The following is a 25,214-nucleotide window of genomic DNA, read 5'->3' as shown; positions in this document are numbered from 1 at the left end:
AGCCTGCATGTTTCAGAGAAAGGGAACCTTGGTGGAGGTTAGCATGTTGAGGGGTGCTGCCACAGAACTGTAATTTCTAATGAAGCGCCTATAAAAATTGGCAAATCCAAGAATCGCTGGAGCTCTCGTCTTGTGGTAGGTGTGGGCCAGTCGGTAACGGCAGTCAACTTAGATGGCTCCATCTGCAGGCTGGAAGGGGCAATAATAAAACCCAGAAATGACACAGATTTTCAGTGAAATTCACACTTCTCTGCTTTGACAAAAACTTATTCTCGAGGAGTCTTTGCAAGACCTGTCTGACGTGCAACTTGTGCTCCTTCAGAAAACGAGAAAAAAATCAAAATGTCGTGCAGGTAAACAAAAACAGAGATATTTAAAAAGGCTCTTAGGATGTCATTCACCAGGGCTTGAAAAACAGCAGGAACAGGAGCACTGGTCAGCCCGAAAGGAAACCACTAGGTACTCGTAGTGGCCTGTGGGTGTATTGAATGCGGTCTTTCATTCGTCCCCCTCCCTTATCCTTACTAGGTGATATGCATTTCGCAAGTCCAGTTTGGTGAACACACTAGCTTCTTGCAGCAATTCGAATGCAGAGGACATGAGGGGAAGGGGATAGCGATTCCTGACAGTGATAGCATTTAGACCACAGTAGTTAATACAGGGGGGAAGGGACTTGTCCTTTTTATCCACAAAAAAGAAACGAGGATAAGGGGTCAGATGATCCCTGCTGCCAGTGACTCAGTGATGTACTTATCCATGGCTTTTCTCTCCGGGGCCGAAATGGAATACAAGCGCCCTCTTGGGAGGGTTGTACCTGGGAGCAGATCTATGGGGCAGTTGTAGGGTCTGTGGGGTGGTAGAGAGAGAGCATGTGACTTGCTAAACACTTGCTGGAGGTCGCGATACTCAGACGGGACATTGGACAGATCAGAAACTTCATCATTACCAACACAGGGTGGGGAATGAGCTCTAGCAGAGTGAAGGCATGAAGACAGACAGGCAGGGCTCCAATCAAGAATGGTGTTTTTGGCCCAATCAATGTTGGGATTATGTCTGACCAGCCATGGGTTTCCAATGACGACTGGGACATGAGAGCTCTTCATAATGAAAAATGACATAGTCTCTACATGGTTACCTGAGGTTCTAAGAGTGACAGGAGGGGTGCGATGAGTAATGGGAGACAGAGGACTGCCATCAAGGGCCTGGATAGACAGGGGGTTGTCTAGAGGCAGAAAAGGGATCCCCAGCTCCCTTGCAGTACCAGCACAGATCAGGTCTTGGTCGGATCCAGAGTCAATGAGGGCCTTGGGTGGTTGAGCTTGGTTTTTCCAGACGATTATGATAGGTAGTAAGGAGCATTTACCTGAAAGGTTTTCTTGAGAGTGGCCCCCAAGACTCCTAGTTTCATCGGGGGGGCCTATCTTTTTAACGGGCACTGAAGATGGAAATGACCTACTTGGCCGCAGTAGAAGCAGGCTTCTCTCTCCCGCCGACATTGGCGCTCCTCTGGAGAGACTTGGGTCCGGTCAACCTGCATAGGCTCAGCCGGTGGATCGGTGGTTTGTGGAGGGGTGGTTGGTCTGACTCTTATCAGGGGTTGTGTGCGTTCATGGCGCCTAAGTCGGAGGCGCGCGTCAACGCGGCCGGCTAAATCCATGAGTTCATCTAGGTTTGCAGGGTGCTCCCGAGCGAGCAACTCATCCTTGATGGCCTCACTCAGTCCGTGAAAAAACATATCATATAAGGCACAGTCGTTCCATCCACAAAAACGCTGAACGTGTTCCTTGTCGAAGTCTCAACATCTGCCCCGCTGCTTCTCAGCCAGAGAGTGAATGGTCGAAGACTCTCCTCATCTCCTGAGTGAATGTTTGGTAATTGGTGCAGCGAGGATCATCGGTGTCCCAAAGGGCCGTTCCCCATTCATGGGCCTTTCCAGAGAGGAGGGTGATGACATGAGCTATCTTAGAACGTTCAGTGGGGAATGTTGAGGCTTGAAATTTGAGAGACAATGAGCATTGGGAAAGGAAAAATTTGCAAGTGCCAGGTTCTCCGCTGTAGGACTAAGGAGGCAGCAGGCGAGGCTCTCGAACCTGCAGTGGTGAAGATTGACCTGGAGGTGGGGGTGGTGTGACCTGAAGGTGTTTGATCTAAGAGGTCAGTGCAGTTAGTATGTCTGCCATGAGCTTAAGGTTTTGGTTGACCTGCAGAATCTCCTCTTGGTGTGTGCCGGTTCTGGTCTGCCGGTTCTGTCACGGGGGGGTCCGTGTGAGGCAGGCTTGGGGGACCCAAATGCAGACAAGAGAATAGGTCTAATTTAACGGATTTTAATGCCGATATGAGAATCAAACAAAAGAAGAATTATAATCAAAGAGAAAGTTACTTCATTTCAATACCACTGACTAATGCAAAATATGAGAGTCAAACAAAAGGAGATTTATAATCAAAAGGAAAGTTACTTTATTTCAATATCACTGATTCTAATACAAAACAAGAGAGTCAAACCAAAGGAGATTCATAATCAAAAGGAAAGTTACTTTGTTTCAATTCTACTAATTCTATTGCTGAATCTGAAAGTCAAGCAGAGGGAGAATGGAATAAAATAAAAAAACATTACTTTGAAGTGAGCTGTGGCATGGCTTGGCAGAGGATGCAAATTGGAGGGCAGGAGAGAGTGACACAGAGCGCGCGCAGTGGCCAGCAGAGCGAGTGCGTCCGAGAATGCGCAGGTTGAGCAAAAGTTGCGGCAGAGCAAGCGCGGCTGTGTGGCGGGATGAGGTCCGCTGAATCCGACGCGCCGGTAGAGCAAGCAGCCGCCGCAGGGTGAGATCAGAGTGTAGTGATCCTATTGGTATACACAGAGGCGAAGTCAAAAGTGGAAGTAAAAGTTCAAAGCCGGGTTATCAGACAACGTAGCAAACAATTCCGATTCATGAAGCAAAGATGTAACTAGAGGAGAAACGGGTCAACAACGTGAGAGGCAAGAGTTCGCTGTCTGCGGAAGAGTTATATTGAGTGAATGGTGAATGAGATGAGGCGCAGGTGTGCTCGGGCATGAATGACCAAGGCGGCAAAATGGAAGCAACAGAATGGAGTGTGGAAAGGAGTCGCTGGAGATCATGGCTTGGCTTGAGCAGAGGGCGTGACTTGGCGTACAGTTACAAAATCATTTATTCTCCATATTTGTACAGCTTGTTTTTTCTTATATTTTTCTTATATTGTATATTTTATATCTTATCTTAACTAAATTAATTTTCTATTTTATTTTCTTATTTTTTCATATTTATTTCCTATTAATAATCTTTTATTTTTAAGGTCACGTTTGGTGGTTTAAGCATTTCACTGCATATACTGTGACAAATTAAATTTAAATTTAAAAATTCCACCTTTTTTAAGCCAAATAGTCCAAGCAACAAATCTAACACAAAGACTCTCTCCCGCTCTTTTTCTCTCTCTCTTCATGAAATGGTAAGGGTTTAACACACACCTCTGCTCTGTCACTCAGTCAGTCATTATAGAAACAGGATGGAGCTCAGTCCTCTCCCTGTGATGTTCTGTGAGTAAATGTTCTCTTTGTGTCTTCATTAGAGTGAGTGTTGGGTATAAAGTTGTTCATCTGCAGTCTGAATGTCCTGAGTAATGAGCTTATTGTGTGATTAGGACATTGTGTGTACTTCAGCAGGACTGCTCATATCTGTTATGAGAAGGGTTTAGTTTGATGTGTAACTACTCTCAGTAACTATGAGAGTTTAACAGGTAAGAGTAAAACAGGGTTTAAATAATCTAATGAGTGTAAATGAGTCTGTATTGTTGGAATTTGTAGCAGATAACAGCAGGACACAGATCTTCTGTGTCCTGCTGTTATCTGCTGCTTAGTAACAACCAACATCATTATTTGATCTGGTAAAAGAAAAAGAAAATGACTAGATGGTGTTTTTACTATAAAAAAGACGTCATGTACAGTATAGTACATTCCCAAGTGTTGATTTAACATTTTCAAAATTCAGATGAGCCAGACCTATATAAGCACTGTAGCATGTTAATTTAACATTGCTGAGTGCACTGAAAACTGAGAGATAAACTGTTTTTTTTTGTGGTTATGTTTTTCTGCAAATAAGTGTGTGCAAATAAGTGTGTGCATATGTGTGTGTGTGTGTGTGTGTCTACGCGTGGTGTTCAGCTATACTGAAGATACAGAGATAAGAAGGCACACCAACTAACTTAAAACTACTAACTGCAGAAATGCGGAATATAACTCCAATGTAAATTTAATTCAATTTAATTTATATAGCGCTTTTACCAATGGTAATTGTCTCAAAGCAGCTTCACAAAAATTAAAGTAATTTAAAAAAAGAACATTTAATCGGATTTTGTTAGTTTGGTTTATCTAGTAGGTTTGGTTATTTCTAACAAAAGAGTTCTATGTTAATGTCCCACCTTTATTCCTAAAATATGTTTCTGTTCTGTTTTAGTGCTGATTTCACTTCCACCACTACTCAATGGTCTGGGTAATTATGCAGTTTTATTTTGAATGTATTTATTTATTTAAGCATGCATGTTAAGGCATTACTGTATGCAGTTTGTCCATTTGTTTAATCATAGCTTTTCAGTGTAAAGGACTGAGGTAGAAGTGAAAATAAGTAATTTTACCTTAGTTATTTTCATACATCGTGTGGCTGCTGTGTTTTTATATTTATAAAACAGTTATTTTCATTCTTTTCTCTTTGGGTTTATCTCATGACTATTTTAAAACCTTGGTAAATTCCTACACATTGTGTGGCTGTAACTTTTCTATGTTCCGTTGTTGAATTAATGAGATTGTAAAATGACCAAAAAGCAAAACTTTGACAGTTCATAAATATGCTTGAAATAAGTATTTTAAATTTATATATTTATATGTATCTATATATACAGTACATCTAATTATATATATATATATATACTGTATATATATATATATATATATATATATATATATATATATATATAATTTATTTTATATAATTTATAATTTATTATTTTATTCCTTATTTTACTTCTATTAATTTATTCTATTTAACAAGTTTATCCTTAGACATTATCATAAATCATCTTTACAGAAATATAGATATAAAACTTTTAAATAACAACCCAAACTAATTCAGAAACTGAATTGTGCAATTATTAATCATTCCTTTTCTATAACTGCATACTAAATAGTGGTAAGTGTGTTACCAGAAACTCAAGGGTGTTCAACGAGACTAGTTATTACAACATGACTAAAAAAGAAAGCCAAAAGGTAACATAGAGATGAGATTGCCATGAGTTAAGTCAAGAGATAAGATTATTTTATTTGTCACATGTACCTTACAGCATAGTGACATCATTTATTCACATATTCAATAAAGAAAGTTGGGGTCAGAGCAATGGGTCAGTCTGCATACAGCACCCATGAGTCAGATAGCATCAAATGCCTTGCTTAAGGACTGAACAGTGGCAGCTTACTGTGCTAGGGCTTGAATCAATGACCTTCTGATCAGTGAACACATGAGAGTGGGGGAGCAACAGCATCTAAACATCACAAAATAATAATGTTCAAATCTCTGCGATAAAAAGAGAAAAATAATATGTTAGACTAATATTTGCATAATAGTCTAGACTTTTACACATTGTGTTGATGTCTGAGGCTTGAACATTAATTAGAAAACAGTGAGACGCAAAACTCAGACCCCTGTTTTACTTTTTATTGTTTGAGGTAACAATAACCTTTTTATGTGTAGCTTATTAACAATATATTGCTAAACAACAGATTTAAAAAAAACATGCTGTTTATGAAATCTGATACACAAGTACAGTGGACAAAAAGTCACTCTCAGATGCGACATACAGGGAGGGGGAGACAATAAGTGGACCTAAAGCTGGTATGATCTCTACACGGATGGAGAATGCAGAGTTCATAAAAACAGCAGAATGCAGGAGATCATTATCAGGTCCGTTAGACACTCTGCCAGTCGTGTGTACACCTGCAGAGAACAGAGACGTGACTCTCAGAGCTGAGAGATCAGTGATGCTGTTGCACTGACTGTAGAGTCAACATTCAGATGTGACAGCATTTAAATTGTTAGTTTATACTTTAATTGTGATAAGGCAGTGTAATTAAATAAAAAGTCTAGTAAACTCCATGTTGTCAGGTCTCTCCCATCACCTACTTCTTTAGAAGTTTTTGTTTCGGAAATTTAGTAGGTTAGTTTTGACCTAAACATTATAGTGTTTAACAATGATAGGGAGATAAAGACCACTACACATATCTCAGTTATTTAGTCAGAAATACAGTGAGGTGTTCATGTCTACACATTGTTCACCACAACTTAGAAGGACTGTTAATAAATCTTTCTTAGTTATTAACTTTTTCTACATTTGTTATCTACAGTGTTATCTTAGAATGAATCTTAACATAAATGTATTTAAAATTTTTATATCTGAAGATGGTGAGATGTTAATATAAAAACAGCTGAGTGTGTTTTTTATCAGAGTTATTATTATTATTATTTATTATTTTTATTATTATTATTATTATTATTATTATTATTATTATTATTATTGTTATTATTATTATTATTATTATTATTAGTCTTATTTTTTAATCCTTAGATAATCTTCCAAACCTGGCACTTTTTTATATAAAATGCGCAAATTTAGGTGTAATTTTGTATTTCCCTAACAGGGAGACCACAGGCAGTATTGAGTGTATCTCCACAGAACTGGGTGACTGAAGGAGACTCAGTGCGTCTAAGCTGTGAGGTTACAGACTCCTCTACAGGCTGGACATTCAGCTGGTACAGAGAGTTTATCTCAGGAGACAATGAAGGCCATAGCAAGTATAAAATAGAGCTCCTCTCAGACAGCAGCAGAGGATCTGGAGGTTCCTACACTCTCAGTGCTGCTGCTTTTAAACACACAGGAGTTTATATTTGCAGTGCAGAGAGAGAAGAACAACACTTTTACACATTCTTTTACAGCATTCCACAGGCACTATGGATCACTGGTAAGAGAAAAAGAAAAGAAAAAAAAAAACATTGTTGTGGTTAAGTGTTCAATATAGATAAATAAAGAAATTGTTGTTGAACAACATTTGTTAACTAAATTAACTAAATTTGTTTGGTAAATAATGTCTTAATGTTTGGTCTTAAAATATTCATATTTACCCTGCTAAATGAGGAATGTTTAAGAAATTTAATAAGTCCTAAGCAATTTAATTTGTTCAGTCATCAAATTAAATACCTTTTTATTTTCATTAAACCCTAAACAACTGGTACAAAACTGGTGTAAAACCATCATTCCCCTAGGACTATGTTGCTACATGAAGCAACAAAAAACATTTATACACATTACAGTATATTGGTAATGGCTAGATTTATTGCTAAACGCAGTCTTCCACTCATCGCCTTTACGCACACGAACGAGATTATATGCGCTGCGGAGGTTGAGCTTAGTGAAAATAGAGGCGCCTCGGAGTTGGTCGATAGCGGCCGGTACCAGGGGCAGTGGGTGCTTATACTTTATTGTTACTGCATTAAGCCCTCAGTAATCAATACAGGGTCATAAGCCCCTACCTTTTTTCTCTATGAAAAAAAAAACCTGCTGAAGCGGGAGACGTGGACCTGCTGATGAGCCCCTGCTGGAGTCCCTCGCTCACGTATTCCTCCATGACAATGAATAAATACGTAAGCAGGGAGGTGTTTTCCCCGGCAAAAGCTCTATCGCACAGTCCCACGGACGGTGAGGGGGAAGTTGTGCAGCTGCCCTAACGCTAAACACATCCTTAAACTTCGCATACTCGGATGGTACATTTATGGTTACCTGGGCATTCTGACTTTCAATAGTAGTAGTTTGGACCGTCAATGCCGGCGGTTTACATAATTTCGTGCATCTAGGGGCCCAAGAGGTGACGCGTGAATTAGCCCAATCTAAATTGAGATTGTGGGCGCTAAGCAGGGGAGACCTAGCACGACGGAATGATCCGACCGAGGTAGAAAAAAGAATTTTTAAGGTTAACCATAGTGGCTCTAATATTAACTTAACAGGCGATTGTTCCAAATCATGACCATCCAGAGCTTTAATGGATATCGGGCACGGAATCTTTGACACGGAAGCGAGGAAATTAAAGTAGACAAGATGAAGTTACCAGCCGCCCCAGAATCTATTAAGGGGGAAGACAGACAAAACATGATTATTATATGAAACTTGTGCTCTTAGACAAAACGGGTAAAGAAAGCTGCAAAGGTGCTGGTCCAGCTTAATCGCCAGGTTAATGGTTTCGTCCAGCGTGAGGCCGTTGTCCCGGCACGCGAGCTCCGGTTAAACCTCTGGCTGAAGTCCATCTTAAAACCGGGCTAGGAGGATCTTTTCGCACCAGCCACTCTCCGCAGCCATCACGTAAAACTTTATGGCGTACTCAACGACCGGGATTTTACCTTGCCGCAACTTTAGTAGCTGTTTTTTTCCTGACCGCCCTTGATCAGGGTGGTCGAATACGGCAGTCAATGCCTCTATGAATCTCCCGTAGTGGGACGTGAGCTTCCCGCCTGCGCTCCAGATAGCGGCCGCCCAGTCCATGGCTGGACCCGTGAGCTGTTGGATGACGAAGCGGACCTTATGCTGCTTCATCATGTCCGGGTATTCTGTGCTTGCACCTGCATATCTTTCCGGGGGGCGGAACGAGGTGGTGAGGTGGAGCGTCGGTGTGGAGATGTTGATGGCGAGCCTGGTATGGCAAGCTGTTTGACGCAATGTGCCAAGTCGCTTAGGGTTTGCGCCAGGACGTCAATTTCCCGTTGTTGGAGCTTGACATACCAGTGGATTGGGGTTTCTTCCTTTGGCAGGGGAACACCTGCTGCGTCCTGATAGGTCCGTCCATCTGTCATGATTCCTCACAAAGGGATGCAGGTGCGGTGAACAAGTTTATTTTATTTTCTTCCACCAGAAACAAAAAGGTAAATCAAAGAAACAAACTCAAAGTCTCAGTTCTCCTTGGGAACAGGCCTGGGTTTTTGACCCGTGCCTTCACTCTCGGCTTATTCCTGAGAAACATGCAAATATATCTTCTTATAAGTTGCTTTCATATACACAACATCTACAAACACAATGGTGGACGGACAGGTAGCTACGGGGTCGGGCTGGTTTAAGTAGGGTAGCACACAAGGGAGACACAGGTGAATCTACTTTAGTGATATTAGTGAGAACATACATATGCAGACACACTAGGGGAAGACAAAGCGGCGGCTCAGTAGTCCGGAGAGCCAGATCTTCCTCCCTGAGGCTGAGGTAGCACAGGTGTAACAGGATCAAGCATTTTCCATATCTTGAGAGGATTTAGGAAGTAGTCATTTGATATTTGCATAATTTGTGCCAAATTAAATTAAAAATAATATAAATTGGTGGGCATTCTGCTGTTCGCTAATAGCCCAATACAATTCAGGTGAACAGAGGTGTAAATGTCTTTAGTGTTACAATTATACTGTTCTGTGTTTAAGGTGAATCTCCTCCAGTCTCTCTGATCATCAATCCCAGCAGAACTCAACACTTTACTGGTGACTCTCTCTCACTAAGTTGTGAGGACCAGAGCAACTCTACTGGATGGACAGTCAGACGATACACGCACAACAATAGAGTGTCAGATTGTTCTAGAGGAGAATCAGTTACAAGATATTCATGTAATATGAGCTTCCTCTCCTCATTCTATGATGGAGTTTACTGGTGTGAGTCTGAATCTGGAGAAAACAGTAATCCTGTCAACATCACAGTGCATGGTGAGTCTAGTGTAGTGTGCTTACTGGGAATCGGGATGGAAAATGCTTTATTTCAAAATATCCAAAGCTGAATATTCTGACCCCCCCTTATCTAAAGTGTTTTTATCCCGTTCAACACCACATAATGCAAAAAGACTGAACAGTTCCATAGTTGAATCAAACTGTGTTCAGTTAAATGCAACTTTCAGATTTATTATATTTATTATTATTATTATTATTATTATTATATTTATTATTATTTATATAAATATTGCATTTGCTTAGTTTTAGTTTATTTATTTATTTGTTTGTTGATTGTTTGTTTTTGCTTGTTCTAGATGGTGATGTGATCCTGGAGAGTCCTATTCATCCTGTGCCTGAGGGACATCCTCTGACTCTACGCTGTTTATATCGCAGCACAAATTCCCCAAACCTCCGAGCTGATTTCTATAAAGATGGATCAGTTCTAAAGAAACAGACTACAGGAGAGATGACCATTTATAATGTCTCAAAGTCTGATGAGGGTTTCTACCACTGTATATACCCTGAGAGAGGAGAGTCACTGGAAAGCTGGGTCTCAGTCAGAGGTGAGAAATCTTTCTCTTCTGATTTAATTTTGCCTTAATAAAAACAATTTGGATATACCGTGTTTAAAATCTTAAATTCTGCTCCCTTTATTTCTCAGGTTCTAGATCCAGTGGTGGAACAGTAGGAGTGACTGTGGGACTGAGTGTGGCCTTTCTGTTAATTGTTTTAATACTCTTAATGATCCTGCTGTGGCACTGCAAAATACAAAAAGGTCTGATAACTTTTTTTAGATCAACTATATGTTACAATTATTTGTATTTAATTATGGAAAAAAGGGAGATTGTTTAGAATATTTGACATTTAAATGAATATGGACAGATTACGGATCATGGCAGAGTATTAAAAATGTAATTAAAATGTATAACTGCATAATGAAAAAAAATGTAAGTGCCTGGAATCCACATCTAATCACACAGTGCAAATTATATCCATATTTAGTAATTATAACGATTCCTCACTCTTTTTATTATTACTTGTGTTTTTATCTGTTCTAATATTTATGGAACAGGTATCTGTTCTGTGAATCAGGCAGATATACGTGGAACAGGTACAGTACCCCTTTCTGATTTTATTTTTCATATTTCTCAAACTTAAATGATTGACATCATCAAAAAGGTTTATCTCACTCAAAAATAATCAAGCAAATACAAAATGCAGTCTTTAAATAATGATTTAATTTATATAAAAAAAAAATCATGAATAAACTGTGATTTTTGGTAAGCTAGGTTAAATTGCCACACCTAGGCATGATTACTACCAGACCTGTTGAATCAAGAAATCACTTAAATAGAACATGTCGTGAAGCATGCTAAAATTATTCTCAAAAAGCATCCTGTTCTAAAGTAATAAAAAAAAAATGATGTAGTAATTGACAAAGTAATTGACATGTAAAAAATCATACTAACAGTCAAACATGGTGGCCGTAGTGTAATAGTCTGCTGCTTCAGGACCTGAAAGACTTGACTTAATTTAGGGAACCATGAATACCAATCATAAGCTTGTGACCTCAAGCTCAAGCAGGCTTTAAGATAAGTGATAAAAAATAAAATTTTGGAGTGCCCCACTCAAAGTTCGGACTTAAAACTGATTGTCGCCAAATTAAAACAATTGTGTAAAGAAGAATAATGTTAAAGACTCATTGCCAGTTATTGCAAGAGCTTAATTACAGTTGTTGCTGCCAAGAGTAGTATATTAATATATATATATTAATCTTTATTTTGTATTTGCTTGGTTTATGTTTGTTTAATAATAACATTTGTTATTACATATTACATAGTTTATTTACATTAATTCATAAAAACATTATATACATTGTACAGTACAAGGTAAAGACGAAAATGAAACCTTACAAAACTTTACAAAATGAAAAAAATAATTCTAAAAAAATTTATAAAACTTTATAAACAGCTCAGTACACTGTGCCCCCGCCCTGCCCCTGCTGCCTTTGCCGTTTTCTTATGTGCACATGGCTCCTTTACCTCCTGCTTATGGTCACATTCATGCACTGTTTATATAGAATATGTCCATTAATTGCTGCCAGGTCTAGGAGGTTGTAAAACACAGGCACAGGCCAGCGCCGGGTGCCTCTCCTTACTCCCTTTACTGAATACAGCCGCGCCATTTGATCCATAACATTAATGCCAACTTTAGTGCTGTTGTAGTAGGAAATTGTTTTAGGCAGTTTCTTTTTGCCATTATCAGTTAAAACTGCCTGATGCCGGTGCTCTGTGTTTCTAGTGTTAAGTGTGACAAACAGTAAGAGACAAATAATTTTTTTATGGCACAGTAGCTTTATTTCATAGTGATTAACAAACTACACTGTTTTCAGGTGAAGCTGCATCTGAGAGCAATGATGGAATTTATGAACAGATCATAATGAAAAAGAAGTAAAAGAAAAATGGTAGAGTATTTTAATCAGACTACATATCTTGTACTGTCCTATTTTCAGTTATCACATATCACATGTTATGGCATTGACAGTCACTGTCCTGAAAAGATGCCACATGCTGGATGGTATAAGAATTAAGACCAATAAGACTTCACCAGGACTGTTGTATAAGCGAAGATGTAATAACTTATGCATTATAAGTCTGGCAATCAGTATGAAATTTTTGTTCTCTTTTTCTGCAGATGTTGATGCTAAACCCAGTGGTGGTGATGTGACTTATCCAAAGGAAAAAAATAGACAAAAGCTACAAAAAAAACATGTTATAATTCGGAACCATTGGAACCATTTGAATCCCATATTGAATATTAAGTCACTTATGATATTTAAAGCTCATAATTTAGTTCAATAATACCAAATATCATTGTTTACTGTATATCATACTATAGTTTACAATTCTAAAAGCATAGGTACTGTATATATCATGATGTACTGCAATAATATTTTAATTCTTAAAGGGCCATGTTTAATGACTGGTATTTTTTAAGATTGTAAAGTCATGTTGTATAGCACATGTTGCAATGAAAAAAAAATGTTTTAAATTTTAAGGTAAATTGCTTTTAAAATATACTCGCATTTATAAATTTGTTTGCATATATTTTTATTTTTGTAATGTCTTTTTTGTAATTTTACTCATTTTTCTTCAATAATTGTACTTATTTTTAATCATTTTTTATTAAAATAATGAATTAGTCACTTATTTCACACTGTCACTTATTCTATTAATAAAAATACTTTTACAAACACAATTTCTTAAGTAAGTATGATCTTATGTAATAAATGTATTAATATATGAACTGGTAAACCCACACAGAGACTCATATCAACCATAATAAGAGTAAACAGATGAAACAAAACAGAAAGAAAAAGATAGAGGACAAAACACAAATAAATCACAGTGGTTAAAGGATGTGTTTTATTAATTTAACATAAAACCAAAAAAAAAATCATACCTGTTTTTTTTTTGTGTCCGTTTCCAAAATAATAATATTAAAAAATAATTAAAATAAAATCAATATTTAGTCATAATGCATTTTTAATTTTAAAATCATTATTTGTTTTAACTATTTCAATCTTTATATTCTATGGATAAGTAATAACCAGTAGTTAGTGCTGTAATGCTGATAGTAATATGATTTTATAGAACAAAATTAATAAAAGATTAAGCTTTTTTTTCAATTAACGCTACTGTAGCCCTTCCATTGTATATAAATATAAAGTAACAAAAGCAAATGTAAATGTATTAAAACATTTTTAAAAAAAGGTTATTATTGCTGTAATTGGAGAAAGAATGTCACTATCTAAGTTCTATTTGCAAACCACCAGTCAGTGTTTGTAATGTAGGTCCAATCTATGCTAACTAACTTCTTTGTGACTGAGATTAGGATGGCTATAAAAATAATTTACTTATTTGATTGTTTGTTTATTTTTTATTTATTCATTTAATTTATTCATTCGTTTACAGTGTGAGACTTTAATCAGCTTTAAAATATAAAACAAAGAAAGAAAAGCTGTCTGAATGTGCTCAATACCCACTGTCCAATGTCCAAGGTAATGGTTTGAGTCTAAAAAGCAAAATGAATATATAAATATATAAATAAAATTGCAAGTAACTTTGCTAGATCAAAAAAGGATCTATATCTGTTATGAGAAGGGTTTTATTTTTATGTGTACCTACTCTCAGTAACAATAATAACTCAACAGATAAAAGTATGAATAGAGCCATTTGGAAACATATTGTTTAAATTATGTAATGAGTGTAAAGGAAGTCATGGTTTTTACTAACTGTATTGATTTTATCTGCTGTGGTGAGCTTCTGGTTGTGTTTCCTGTTTTAAAGAGAAACCATGTTAGCACTACCATGCCTAATGGCATAGATACTAGTATGTATGTGTGTATGTACTGTATGTATGCATGCATCTATGTATGCATGCATGTAATGCATTTATTTGTTTGTTTATTTATTTATTGTCTTGTGAGTTTAGCAGGAGGAATAAGAAAAGTAACATATGAAAATGATAACTGACATCTAAATTTTGCACATGAATATGGTACAGTTATTTATCAACTAATATTATTTGTGCTAATAGTTAGTCAAATTAATGTGAATAGGTCTCCTGCATGTGTGGCTGTTTGTTGGCCTCCTTCTCAGAGTGCTTAGCTTTAGTATTTACAGTACAACATATTCTAGAAACAAAGATCTCATACACAGGAAATAAATAACACACATAGAAAGCAATGGACTGAATCTAGGACTAAATCTAATTCCTAGGACTGGGTACTTTTTCCATGAGTGCCATGTTCTCATGTTTAAAACACACGCTTTAAATATTTTAATGATTAGAAAAGAAGTCGTGCTAGTAATTGTAATGCAACTAGAATATTACTGTCATGATTTTATCTGGTAAGGTGAACCTCTGATGATGTTTCCTGTACACAAAGAAGTTTCACCAAAACCTTGTTAAAGTCAACGAGGGCCCAAGGAATTGGATTACTGCTTAGATAATTAAGGTCACAATTTTAACACATTTTTACATTATTTTGTAAAACATTTTGCATATATCTTAAACAATTTTAACAGCATTTTAAAGTCTCAAATTTTGAGATTACTTTGTGATTGCATTCCATGCAACGGTTCATGGGGTTAATATTTTACAGTTCAGATTAACAAGTTCATAGAGTCCATATCTCAGTGATAATATCTGCTTAACAATAGATGTTTGATAATAAATGTTTGTATTTTTTTTAGATTATTTGAATTCATTGTATGTACAGATATTTATTTAACTTATTTGATAGAATCCCACACCCTACTCCATTTGTTGGTAATCTTTTTCTTAAAAAAAAAAAAAAAAACACATTCTACTCCATTTGTTGTTAACTTTTTTTTTTTTTTGGTTTGTTGTTGTGTTGTTTTGTCTTTGTCATTGTTTTCTCATTTGCCATACTCATGTTTGATTACTGCCAGACCTGTTGTATCAAGAAATCACTTAACTAAAACCTATCTGGCACCACAGGCAGCGTGAGAGGAAGCAGAAGAGGGTGAGGTATCCGGGCTAGTCTAGCGGCTGACCCACATAAGCCAACTATTCCTAGCATTGTTCTGGCTAACGTACGCTCTTTGGACAATAAACTGGATTACATTTAACTTCTACGCACAAACCAAAGGTCTGTAAGAGACTGCTGTGTTTTTGTATTTATTGAAACCAGTCTCAACAATAGCATTCCGGATAGCACTGTTAAGCTCTACCACTGATCGGAGAGAGCTCTTACTGAAAGCAATAAAACTCATGGTGGTGCACATTGTGTTTACATCAGTGATGCGTTGTGTCGCAATGCAGTTGTGGTTTGTAAGTATTGCTCTTCCCTGGTGACGGTTATGATCATAAAGTGCCAACCGTTCTATCTACCGAGGGAATATTCAGCCATTTTAATCGGGGCTGTTTATGTTATGTGTTTATGTTTATCCCCAGCTCCAATAACAGGAGTGAGACACTAAATGAACTGCACCGGCTCATCAGTGAGCAGCAGACAGCTCACCCAGATGCCTTTTTTATCTTGACTGGGGACTTTAATCATGCACACCTAAAAAGTGTGTTTCCAAAAATACAACAGCACATAGTCTTTCCTACACAATGTAACAATACACTAAACCTTGTTTTCACTACTCAGAAAGGAGCTTACAAGGCCCTTCCCCTCCCCTACCTCGGTGCCTCAGACCACATCACATGCTAATGCCTGTATACAGACCACTGGTTAAAGTTACCAAACCAGTCCGCAAACAGATACAAGTGTGGCCGGAGGGGTCTTCTGGAGAGGTACTCCAGGACTGCTTTAGCACCACAGACTGGCTGTACTCCTAGAGAGTATCCTATTGCTTCAATGACAGCAGAGACACACGGAGTCTGTGGCACAGGATACAGACCATCACTGATTACCACTGACACCTCCATCTGTCTGCTAAATAAGCTAAATACCATTTTTGCCCATTTTAATACACCCAGCAGCACCACAGCACAGAAATGCCCACTTTCTTCCAGTGACCAGGTGATGACACTTTCCCCAGACAGTGTGAGAAGATCCTTCTGCAGGATCAACGCACGCAAGGCCCCAGGTCCTGACAACATTTCTGACCGCATATTGAGAGACTGTTCAAGGGAACTCACAAATGTCTTTATAGACATTTTTAACATCTATCTGAGTCAGGCTGTTATCCCCACATGCTTTAGAACTACCACCATAATCCCAGTACCAAAAAAAACATCTCCCTTCTGTTTTAAAGACTTCTGCCTAGTTGCACTTACTGCCATCATTATGAAGTGCTTTGAATGGCTAGTCAAGTTCAAGCTCAAGTTCAAGTAGACTTTATTGTCACTTTAATTATATACAGTTAGTACACAGTAAAACGAAACAACGTTCCTCCAGGACCAAGGTGCTACATGCAACATAAACTTACAACATAAATTAACAGAGAAGCTAAACTAGCTAACTAAGAGGCCTAGTTAGCTGGCTAGCAGAGACAAGACAGATAGTCCTAACATAAATTACAACATAAATTAACAAAAAAACTAACTAAAACTAACTAAGGAAGACTATCTACAGGTTTTACAGACAACAGACAACATAAAGTGCACATGCAAATGTGCAAACAAGCAACAACAAAGTGACAGTGCGACAACGACATATCAGAACATAAAATATGGTGTTGAGGTAGTAAACACAGCAGCAAGAATTGAGTAATTAGTGCAAAAAGTATTGAATATTGTGCCAAAGAGATAAACACTGAAGCATTTACAGATTTGTGTGTACGATAGTTTGGTGGTGTAGGTCAGTGTGTCTGCACTTGTGTTGATTAGTCAGTCCAGTCTCAATGTTTTGATGTAGTTGCGTTAAGCTAAGTGATAATGTTTATGTGTGTGTGTATGTGTGTGTGTGTGTGTGTGTGTGTGTGTGTGTGTGTGTGTTTATTAGTTCAGTCCCTTTTTGTTGAGGAGACGGATGGCTTGTGGAAAAAAGCTGTTGCACAGTCTGGATGTGTGTGCCCGAATGCTTCGGTACCTTTTTCCAGATGGCAGGAGTGTGAAGTGTGTGTGGGAGTGTGAGGAGTGTGAGGGGTGTGTCCGATCAGCCACAATGCTGGTGGCTTTGCGGATGCAGCGTGTGGTGTAGATGTCTTCAATAGAGAGAAGAGAGACCCCGATGATCTTCTCTGCTGTCCTCACTATCCGCTGTAGGGTTTTGCGGTCCGATATATCACAATTCCCAAACCAGACAGTGATGCAGCCGCTCAGGATGCTCTCGATAGTCCCTCTATAGAAGGTGGTCAGGATCGGTGGTGGAAGCTGGGCCTTTCCCAGTCTCCTCAGAAAGAAGAGACGCTGTTGGGCTTACTTGTGAAGGGAGCTGGTGTTGAAGGACCAGTTGAGGTCCTTTTCCAGGTGGACCTGGAATTTGGTGTTTTCGACAATCTCCACAGAGGAGCCGTTGATGCTCAGCGGAGAATTGTCGCCTCGTGTCCTTCTGAAGTCAACAACCATCTCTTTGTCTTGTCAACATTAAGAGACAAGTTGTTGTCGTTACACCAGTCCGTTAGCCTCTGCACTTCCTCTCTGTACACTGACTCGTCGTTCTTGCTAATGAGACCCACCACAGTCGTGTCATCAGTGAAGTTAATGATGTGATTCACACTGTGTGTGAGGACAAGATGGAGTGTAGTGGAGATGGCATCGTCCGTTGAGCGGTTAGGACGGTACGCAAATTGCAGTGGGTCCAGTGAGGGGGGCAGCAGGGTCTTGATGTGTTTTATGACGAGCCACTCGAAGCACTTCATGATGGTAGGTGTAAGTGCAACGGGACGGTAGTCATTGAGACAGGACACAGTAGACTTCTTGGGCACGGGGACGATGGTGGTGGCTTTAAAGCACGTGGGAACGACGGCGCTGCTCAGAGAGATGTTAAAGATGTCGGTGAGAACATCAGCCAGCTGTTCAGCACATTCTCTGAGCACTCTGTCTGGGATGTTGTCTGGTCCAGCAGCTTTACGTGGGTTGACTCTGCGTAGAGTTTTCCTCACATCCGCTGTAGTGAGACACAGCACCTGGTCGTTCAGAGAAGGGGTGGTCTTCCTCGCAGCCACGTCGTTCTGCCTGTCGAACTGAGCATAGAAGTTGTTCAGCGCATCTGGGAGGGAGCCGTCACTGTCACAGGCAGATGATGTCATCCTGTAGTGAGTGATGGCTTGTAAGCCCTGCCACATGCGCCGTGTGTTGCGGCTGTCTATGAAGTGGTTGTGGATTCTCTGGGCGTGTGCGCGCTTCGCCTCTCTGATGGCCCGAGAAAGTTTGGCCCTTGCTCTTCTAAAGGCAACCTTGTCTCCCGCTCTGAAGGCAGAGTCAGGTCCTTAGAAGTGCACGCACCTCCGCAGTAATCCACGGTTTCTGATTGGGACGTGAGATGATGTTCTTGGAGACAGTGACGTCATCGGTGCACTTGCTGATGTAGCTGGTCACTGATGATGTGTACTCCTCCAAGTCAGTGAAGTCGCCATAATTTGCAGCCTCCCTAAAAATGTTCCGGTCGGTGCTCTCGAAACAGTCCTGAAGAGCAGAGATGGCTCCTGATGGCCAGGTTTTCACCTGCTTCAGAACCTGTTTTAAACGCCTGACGAGTGGTCTGTATGCTGGAATTAGCATAACAGAGATGTGGTCTGAGTAGCCGAGGTGGGGGCGGGGCTCTGCCCGATATGCGCCGGGGATGTTTGTGTAAACAAGATCCAGCGTGTTTTTTCCCTCTCATTGCAAAGTCCACATACTGATGGAATCTAGTAAACACTGACTTGAGATTTGCATGGTTGAAATCTCCAGCAACAATAAACAGTCCATCCGGGTGTGTATTTTGCAGTTCACTGATCTTTGTATACAGTTCCCATAGCGCTTCCTTAGCATTAGCACTAGGTGGAATGTACACTCCGATAATGAAAACGGTGGTGAATTCTCGTGGTAAATAAAAAGGTCTGCATCCAACAGTCACAAACTCCACTAGCAATGAGCAATAACTAGAAACTAGCACAGAGTTCTTGCACCATTTCATGTTGATGCAAACACACAAGCCGCCACCGCGAGTCTTACCGCACAGAGCTGCATTTCTGTCGGCGCAAAACGAGGCTAGCCCGTCTAGCTGAATAGCGGCATCCGGTACTCTGTCGCTGAGCCTCTAACCTCACGCTGTGTAGCCTGTTGTAGTTGGATGTAGTCCAGTTTATTGTCCAGGGAGCAGACGTTGGATAGGATGATGGACAGGAGAGCCGGCCAGCTCGTGTTTGTTTTGTGCCTAGCACAGACTCCCGCCCTTCTGCTTCCTCGCGCATCACTTCCGATGTCCCCTTCTCTGGCCGCCGGCATCAGGCAACGCCGGGGCTTTGAGGCCTGGTTCGCACAGCAAGCTGAGGTCGCGTAGCTTATCCCGCAGCTCATCGTGGATGTCGTTACCCGGGTTATTTAGGAACAAAAGTGTCTGGCTGTTGTATGTACGGACACCAGTCGCGACGATATCCATACACAGAGTAAAATAAATGCGTTACCCACAAACCGTAAACAACGTAAACAACGTAGCAGCATTTTGGCTCCGGAGCAGCCGCTGCGTGCTACTGCCGCGCCGCCATCTTGAAACTAGTCATGCTGCAGATCAAGTCTGCCATCCCTCTCTCCCTGGACCCCTTCCAGGTTGTTTATCAGTCCAATCGCTCAACCAATGATGCCATTGCTACGGCCCTCCACTCAGCACTCACCCACCTGAAAAACAAAGACTCTTATGTTAGAATGCTGTTCATCGACTTCAGCTCAGCATTCAGCAAGATCATCCCACAACAGCTCACTTACAAACTGATCCAGGTGGCTGCTGGACTTCCAGACTGGCAGATCTCAGGCAGTACGGGTCGCCAATAACAATTCCAGCACCATCACTCTGAGCATGGTGGCCTCCCAAGAATGTGTGCTGAGCCCTGTCCTTTTCACGCTGTTAACTCATGACTGCACACCATCTCACAACTCACCCTCTTTATCAAGTTTGCAGATGACACGACTGTGGTGGGTCTCATTAGCAACAAATATGAGACTAACTACAAGAGTGAGGTGAGCCGCCTGGCCAGTTGGTGCACAGACAACAATCTCACCCTAAATGGCGAAAAGACGAAGGAGATTGTTGTCAATTACAGGAGAGCACAAACCCAGCACTCTCCTCTTACCATCAATGGTGTGACTGTGGAAAGGGTGAGCAGCACCAAGTTTCTGGGTGTGCACATTACAGAAGATCTCCCCTAGTTTACCAACACTAGCCAAGAAAGTACAACAGCGTCTTTACTTTCTCCGTAAGCTGAGAAGAACCAGAGCTTTGACACCCATCATGTACACCTTCTACAGAGGCACCTTTGAGAGCATCCTGACCAGCTGCATCACTGTGTAGTGTGGCGTCTGCACTGTGTCCTGCCGGAAGACACTCCAGCTCATAGTAAGGGGAGCTGAGAAGATCGTTGGTGTCTCTCTCCCATCCTGCCAGGATATTTACAACACCTGCCTCAAACAAAAAGTTCTCAACATCGCCCGTGACCCTACCCACTCAACTCAGAGCTTCTTTAGATTGCTGCCATCAGGGAGGAGACTAAGGAGTCTCCAGGCCAAGACAAGCAGACTGAAGGACATCAGGCGATCAGGAAGTTCAACTTCCTCCCAGCTCTGCCTCCCCTGTGCTCTTCGGCCTCTCCCACCCTTGTTCTCTTACCCCCTTATTTTACACTCACACACACACACACACACACACACACACACACACACACACACACACACACACACACACAGACTCGCTCACACACTTGCACCGTCACTTTATGCACCATTGCTCTGTCCACTACCTAAACCCAGGACAAATAACTACACAATAATGTACATACCTTTTTTTTATATTGTTTTGTATATAATGTTACTTTAAACAACTAAAATAAGCACATTTGCACAACAATCTACAGTACTCCTTCTTCAATGCCAATACTAACTGACATACTGTTGCCTTAGTTCTCCATCCCTCACAATCAGGCTTCTCCTCTTATTTCCCTTTGTGCCCCGCTCATGTGTCCTGCATTGTATTGCACTGTTATTGCACTGTTCTGTTTTGCACCATATTAGTTTCTGTGATGTTACTCAGATGTCTTACCACTGTTGTAGTTTAAGTTTTGTGTTAATTATAGTTTTATGGGGGAATTTGTAAGGGGGATTGAGAGAAACATAATTTCAATTCTCTACTGTATATGTATGCACTGTACATGTAACAGAATTGACAATAAAGTTGACTTTGACTTTGACTTTCTGTACACTGATGCTTGCCTACGAAGATAAAAATGGCCAAGCATGGAAAACATGGATCTACATGGAAATTTTCTTCTGGCATCTAGGTGGTGGAATGTCCATACAGAAGAGTTAATGTCAATATTTCAGTAAAGATTAAAGACATATCTGTTTCTTATATATTTGGCTTAAAACCAAATAGAAAGAAAAAGAAAAAAAAATTTTCCCAAAATTGTTTGACTGATGATACTTAATTAGTAATCTGTAACCAGTGTAACCAATGTCAGGTTGAAACTGAGCTGGATATCTTTTATACATGAGCTCCACCTTGTGGCACAAAAGCAATTATACTTAATGCAATGAATTTCCAATTCATCTTCAACAACTGCTTAATCCTGGTTGCACTTTATCTTTCAAATGATCCCAGGATTGCTAAGAATGGGGGGAGGAGGGCAGAGGACACTCTAGATGAGTTCATTACAGCACACCATGAAAACAGACATTTACATAGGATATCATAGGATGATACACAACTAAAATATGTCTTGTTGTGAAGTTCTCGTTGTGATATGTGAAGTTCGTCAGTAAAAAGTTTTTTTAACAATATTACATTATTTACATTTACATTTACATTTAGGCATTTGGCAGACGCTCTTATCCAGAGCGACTTACAAAAAGTGCTTTAATGTTTACAACATTGGATACATACTTACACTGGGTTAACTAGGTTAATAACTAAGTACCATTAGTCCAACACATCTGAGTTTTTTTCTTTTTTTTTTTTTTTTTTTTCGGGGGGGGGGGTGGCAACATCAGATAACAACATTATCTGATGTTGCCACCCCCCCTCCTCCCCCCTACAATAACTGACGGAGTGCTCTATACAGGTGGGTTCCATCCTGGCATCTCCTCCCAGGTAAATGGTAAGCTTCTACAATCTACAGTACTACTTCTTTAATGCCAATACTAACTGACATACTGTTGCCTTAGTTCTCCATCTCTCACAATCCGGCTTCTCCTCTTATTTCCCTTTGTGCCCCGCTCATGTGTCCTGCATTGTATTGCAAACACTTGATGTAAGGCCGATGACCCCGTTTTGCTTCACCAGCCTCTTTAATCTAAAAACATATCTTTTTACTCCTTACAGCAACAAAAATACTCAGCACACTCAAACACTGGAATGTACAGAAATGCATTCTCTTATAAAAATATAAATAAAACATAGAAGGTCACAGTCGACCTTGTGACACAACAATCAAGGTGCTAAAAGTCTGAAAAGAATGGCCCCTGCGAAAATAAACTGTAATAATAATAATAATAATAATAATAATAATACAAGTGAAGCACGAGTAAACTACTCACATCTAATTACTCTATTTACATACTCACTCTAGTAGACACTACTGACTAGTGACTACTCAGTCATTTTCAATAAAGCCCTTTTTTAAAGCTAAAATTGTATACAGATATAGATGAAAACAGGTCTTTTTCACCACAGAGCGGCTGAGATGTTTTGAATGTGGGAACATCAGGAGTAAAAGGCTGAGTGTCCACACAAAGCTGTAAAGCCAGGGGGAATCTCAGCCAGGCTACAGCAGCAGCAGTGTGGGGAAGGCCAGCAAAAGAACACTGGGGAGCTGGAGCCTGGAGTAGGCATAAATGACTCCCAAAGAAAGGTGTACAAGGCAGTGATGAGACCAGCGATGCTCTATGGCTTAGAGACAGTTACACTAAAGAAAAGACAGGAGGCAGAATTGAAGGTAGCAGGGATGAAGATGTTGAGGTTCTCCTTGGGGGTGACAAGAATGGATAGGATCAAGAATGAGTTCATCAGAGGGACAACCCATGTTAGATGTTTTGGAGATAAAGTCAGAGAGGCCAGATTGAGGTGGTTTGGACATGTTCAGAGAAGAGATTGTGAATATATCGGTAGAAGGATGCTGAGGTTGGAACTGCCAGGCAGGAGGTCTAGAGGAAGACCAAAGAGGAGATTTATGGATGCAGTGAGAGAGGACATGAAGTTAGTTGGTGTGAGAGAAGAGGATAGAGTTATATTTAGGCAAATGATTTTCTGTGGTGACCCCTGAAAGGGAACAGCCGAAAGACAAAGAAGAAGACTCAGGTGTGCCTGTAAATGTGTGTTTTGTTCCCTAAATGTTCTATTAAATTTCTTTGCTCGTTGCAGGTAAGTCACTTTCAGTTAGACACTTTCATGCATAGTTGTACCCCCGTCCATTTCTTTTTAAATTCCGACTTTATCTCCACTTAAATTTCTATATTTTTGTACAGAAATGATCTCTTCTCCCTACTTGTACAGCTAGGTTTTATTATATTATTCTTATATTGTATATTTTGTCTTCTATAGATAAACTATTCTTATCTTAGATAAATTTCTTTTCTATTTTATTTCTTTAAATTTATATTTATTTCCTATTAATAATATTTTATTTTTTATATCACGAGCAGCCATTTAATCTTGTCACTGCATATTGGACAGTGTACTGTATGACTGTGTATGTGCTAAAGTTTAAATATGAATTTGAATTAATGAACATAAACAAGTCTGTTTTGTTGGTATGTGCCCGGTCTTCTGCTACAACAAAAAAATCTCACAGGACCATTTGATCTGCAAAAAGAAAACAAATCTATGGTGTTTGTATTTTTATGAAAGAAAACTCATGTACAGCAAATTCTCCCGTGTGGATGCAATACTCTTAGATTTTACTCGAGTCTAACTGGACCTATATACTGCAAGCACTGTGGGGTGTTAATTCAACACTTGTGATTTATACTGTGTGCTCTGTGAGCTAGAAAAATGATTTTATCTCTGGGGTTGAGAATTTACACTGATGACTGAGAGCAGAAGTAAAGTGTGGTTTTGTTTTGCTGTAAATAACTTGGGGCGAGGTGTGGGGGGACGTGGTGTCAGCAAAACTTGAAGATGAAGAGATAAACATGCATGTCAACCAACTTAAAGCTTATAAGCTAAAAGCACCTTCCCCTAAATGTATGCTAACAATGCTCGCATACATGTATATCAGTTGCTAACTGTTCTGTTCAGTTTGCAGTTCAGTGAAAAATGACCATGTTTAATCAATTAATCATCTTTTAGCACATTGATGTACATTTATTGTGATCAGTACTTGCCAGATAATTCCGCAGCTCATTTAATGTACTTACATATTACTATAGTGGCCCATTTTCTTCACTTCTGTCTAATTGTTTTTAAAGTGTTCCATGGTACCTGTGATGTGATCTTTATGGTTTCATGGTACCTGTAATATGATGTGATTAATAATAAGATCACATGCATGCTGTTTAAACTTTGTAGAGCATGGCATTCACTTTAGACCTTTTTTTATAGTTGGAAATAAAGCTTAATATATATTAAATGTCTTATACAGGACTTCACTTTGTTAATTAAATGCTGCTTTTAATCATACACTAAATCATTTCCATGATTACATTGTTTTTTCAAGGTCATGTCATGGTGATTTTTTTAATGCATTTGTGCGTGCATATGTATGTATGTGTGTGTGTGTGTGTGTGTGTATTGTTTCTCATTTCACAGTTTGAGTTAGA

General features: G+C 39.5%; 1 protein-coding gene across 1 annotated transcript; it reads left to right on the top strand.

Annotated features, from left to right (window-relative positions):
* The first annotated feature begins 2,632 nt into the window (after positions 1–2,632).
* On the top strand, positions 2,633–10,476 carry LOC128514170 (uncharacterized). The gene is made up of 5 exons (XM_053487941.1): positions 2,633–2,726; positions 6,701–7,021; positions 9,510–9,785; positions 10,103–10,344; positions 10,450–10,476. The coding sequence occupies exons 1-5, from the start codon at positions 2,633–2,635 to the stop codon at positions 10,474–10,476; spliced, it is 960 nt and encodes a 319-aa protein (XP_053343916.1).
* The last annotated feature ends 14,738 nt before the right edge of the window (positions 10,477–25,214 follow it).

This window comes from Clarias gariepinus, chromosome 1, assembly GCF_024256425.1.
Source record: "Clarias gariepinus isolate MV-2021 ecotype Netherlands chromosome 1, CGAR_prim_01v2, whole genome shotgun sequence".
In the NCBI taxonomy this organism is placed as follows: Eukaryota; Metazoa; Chordata; class Actinopteri; order Siluriformes; family Clariidae; genus Clarias; species Clarias gariepinus.
The sequence above is the reverse complement of the archived record's forward strand: the minus strand, read 5'-3'. Positions and strand labels throughout refer to the sequence as shown.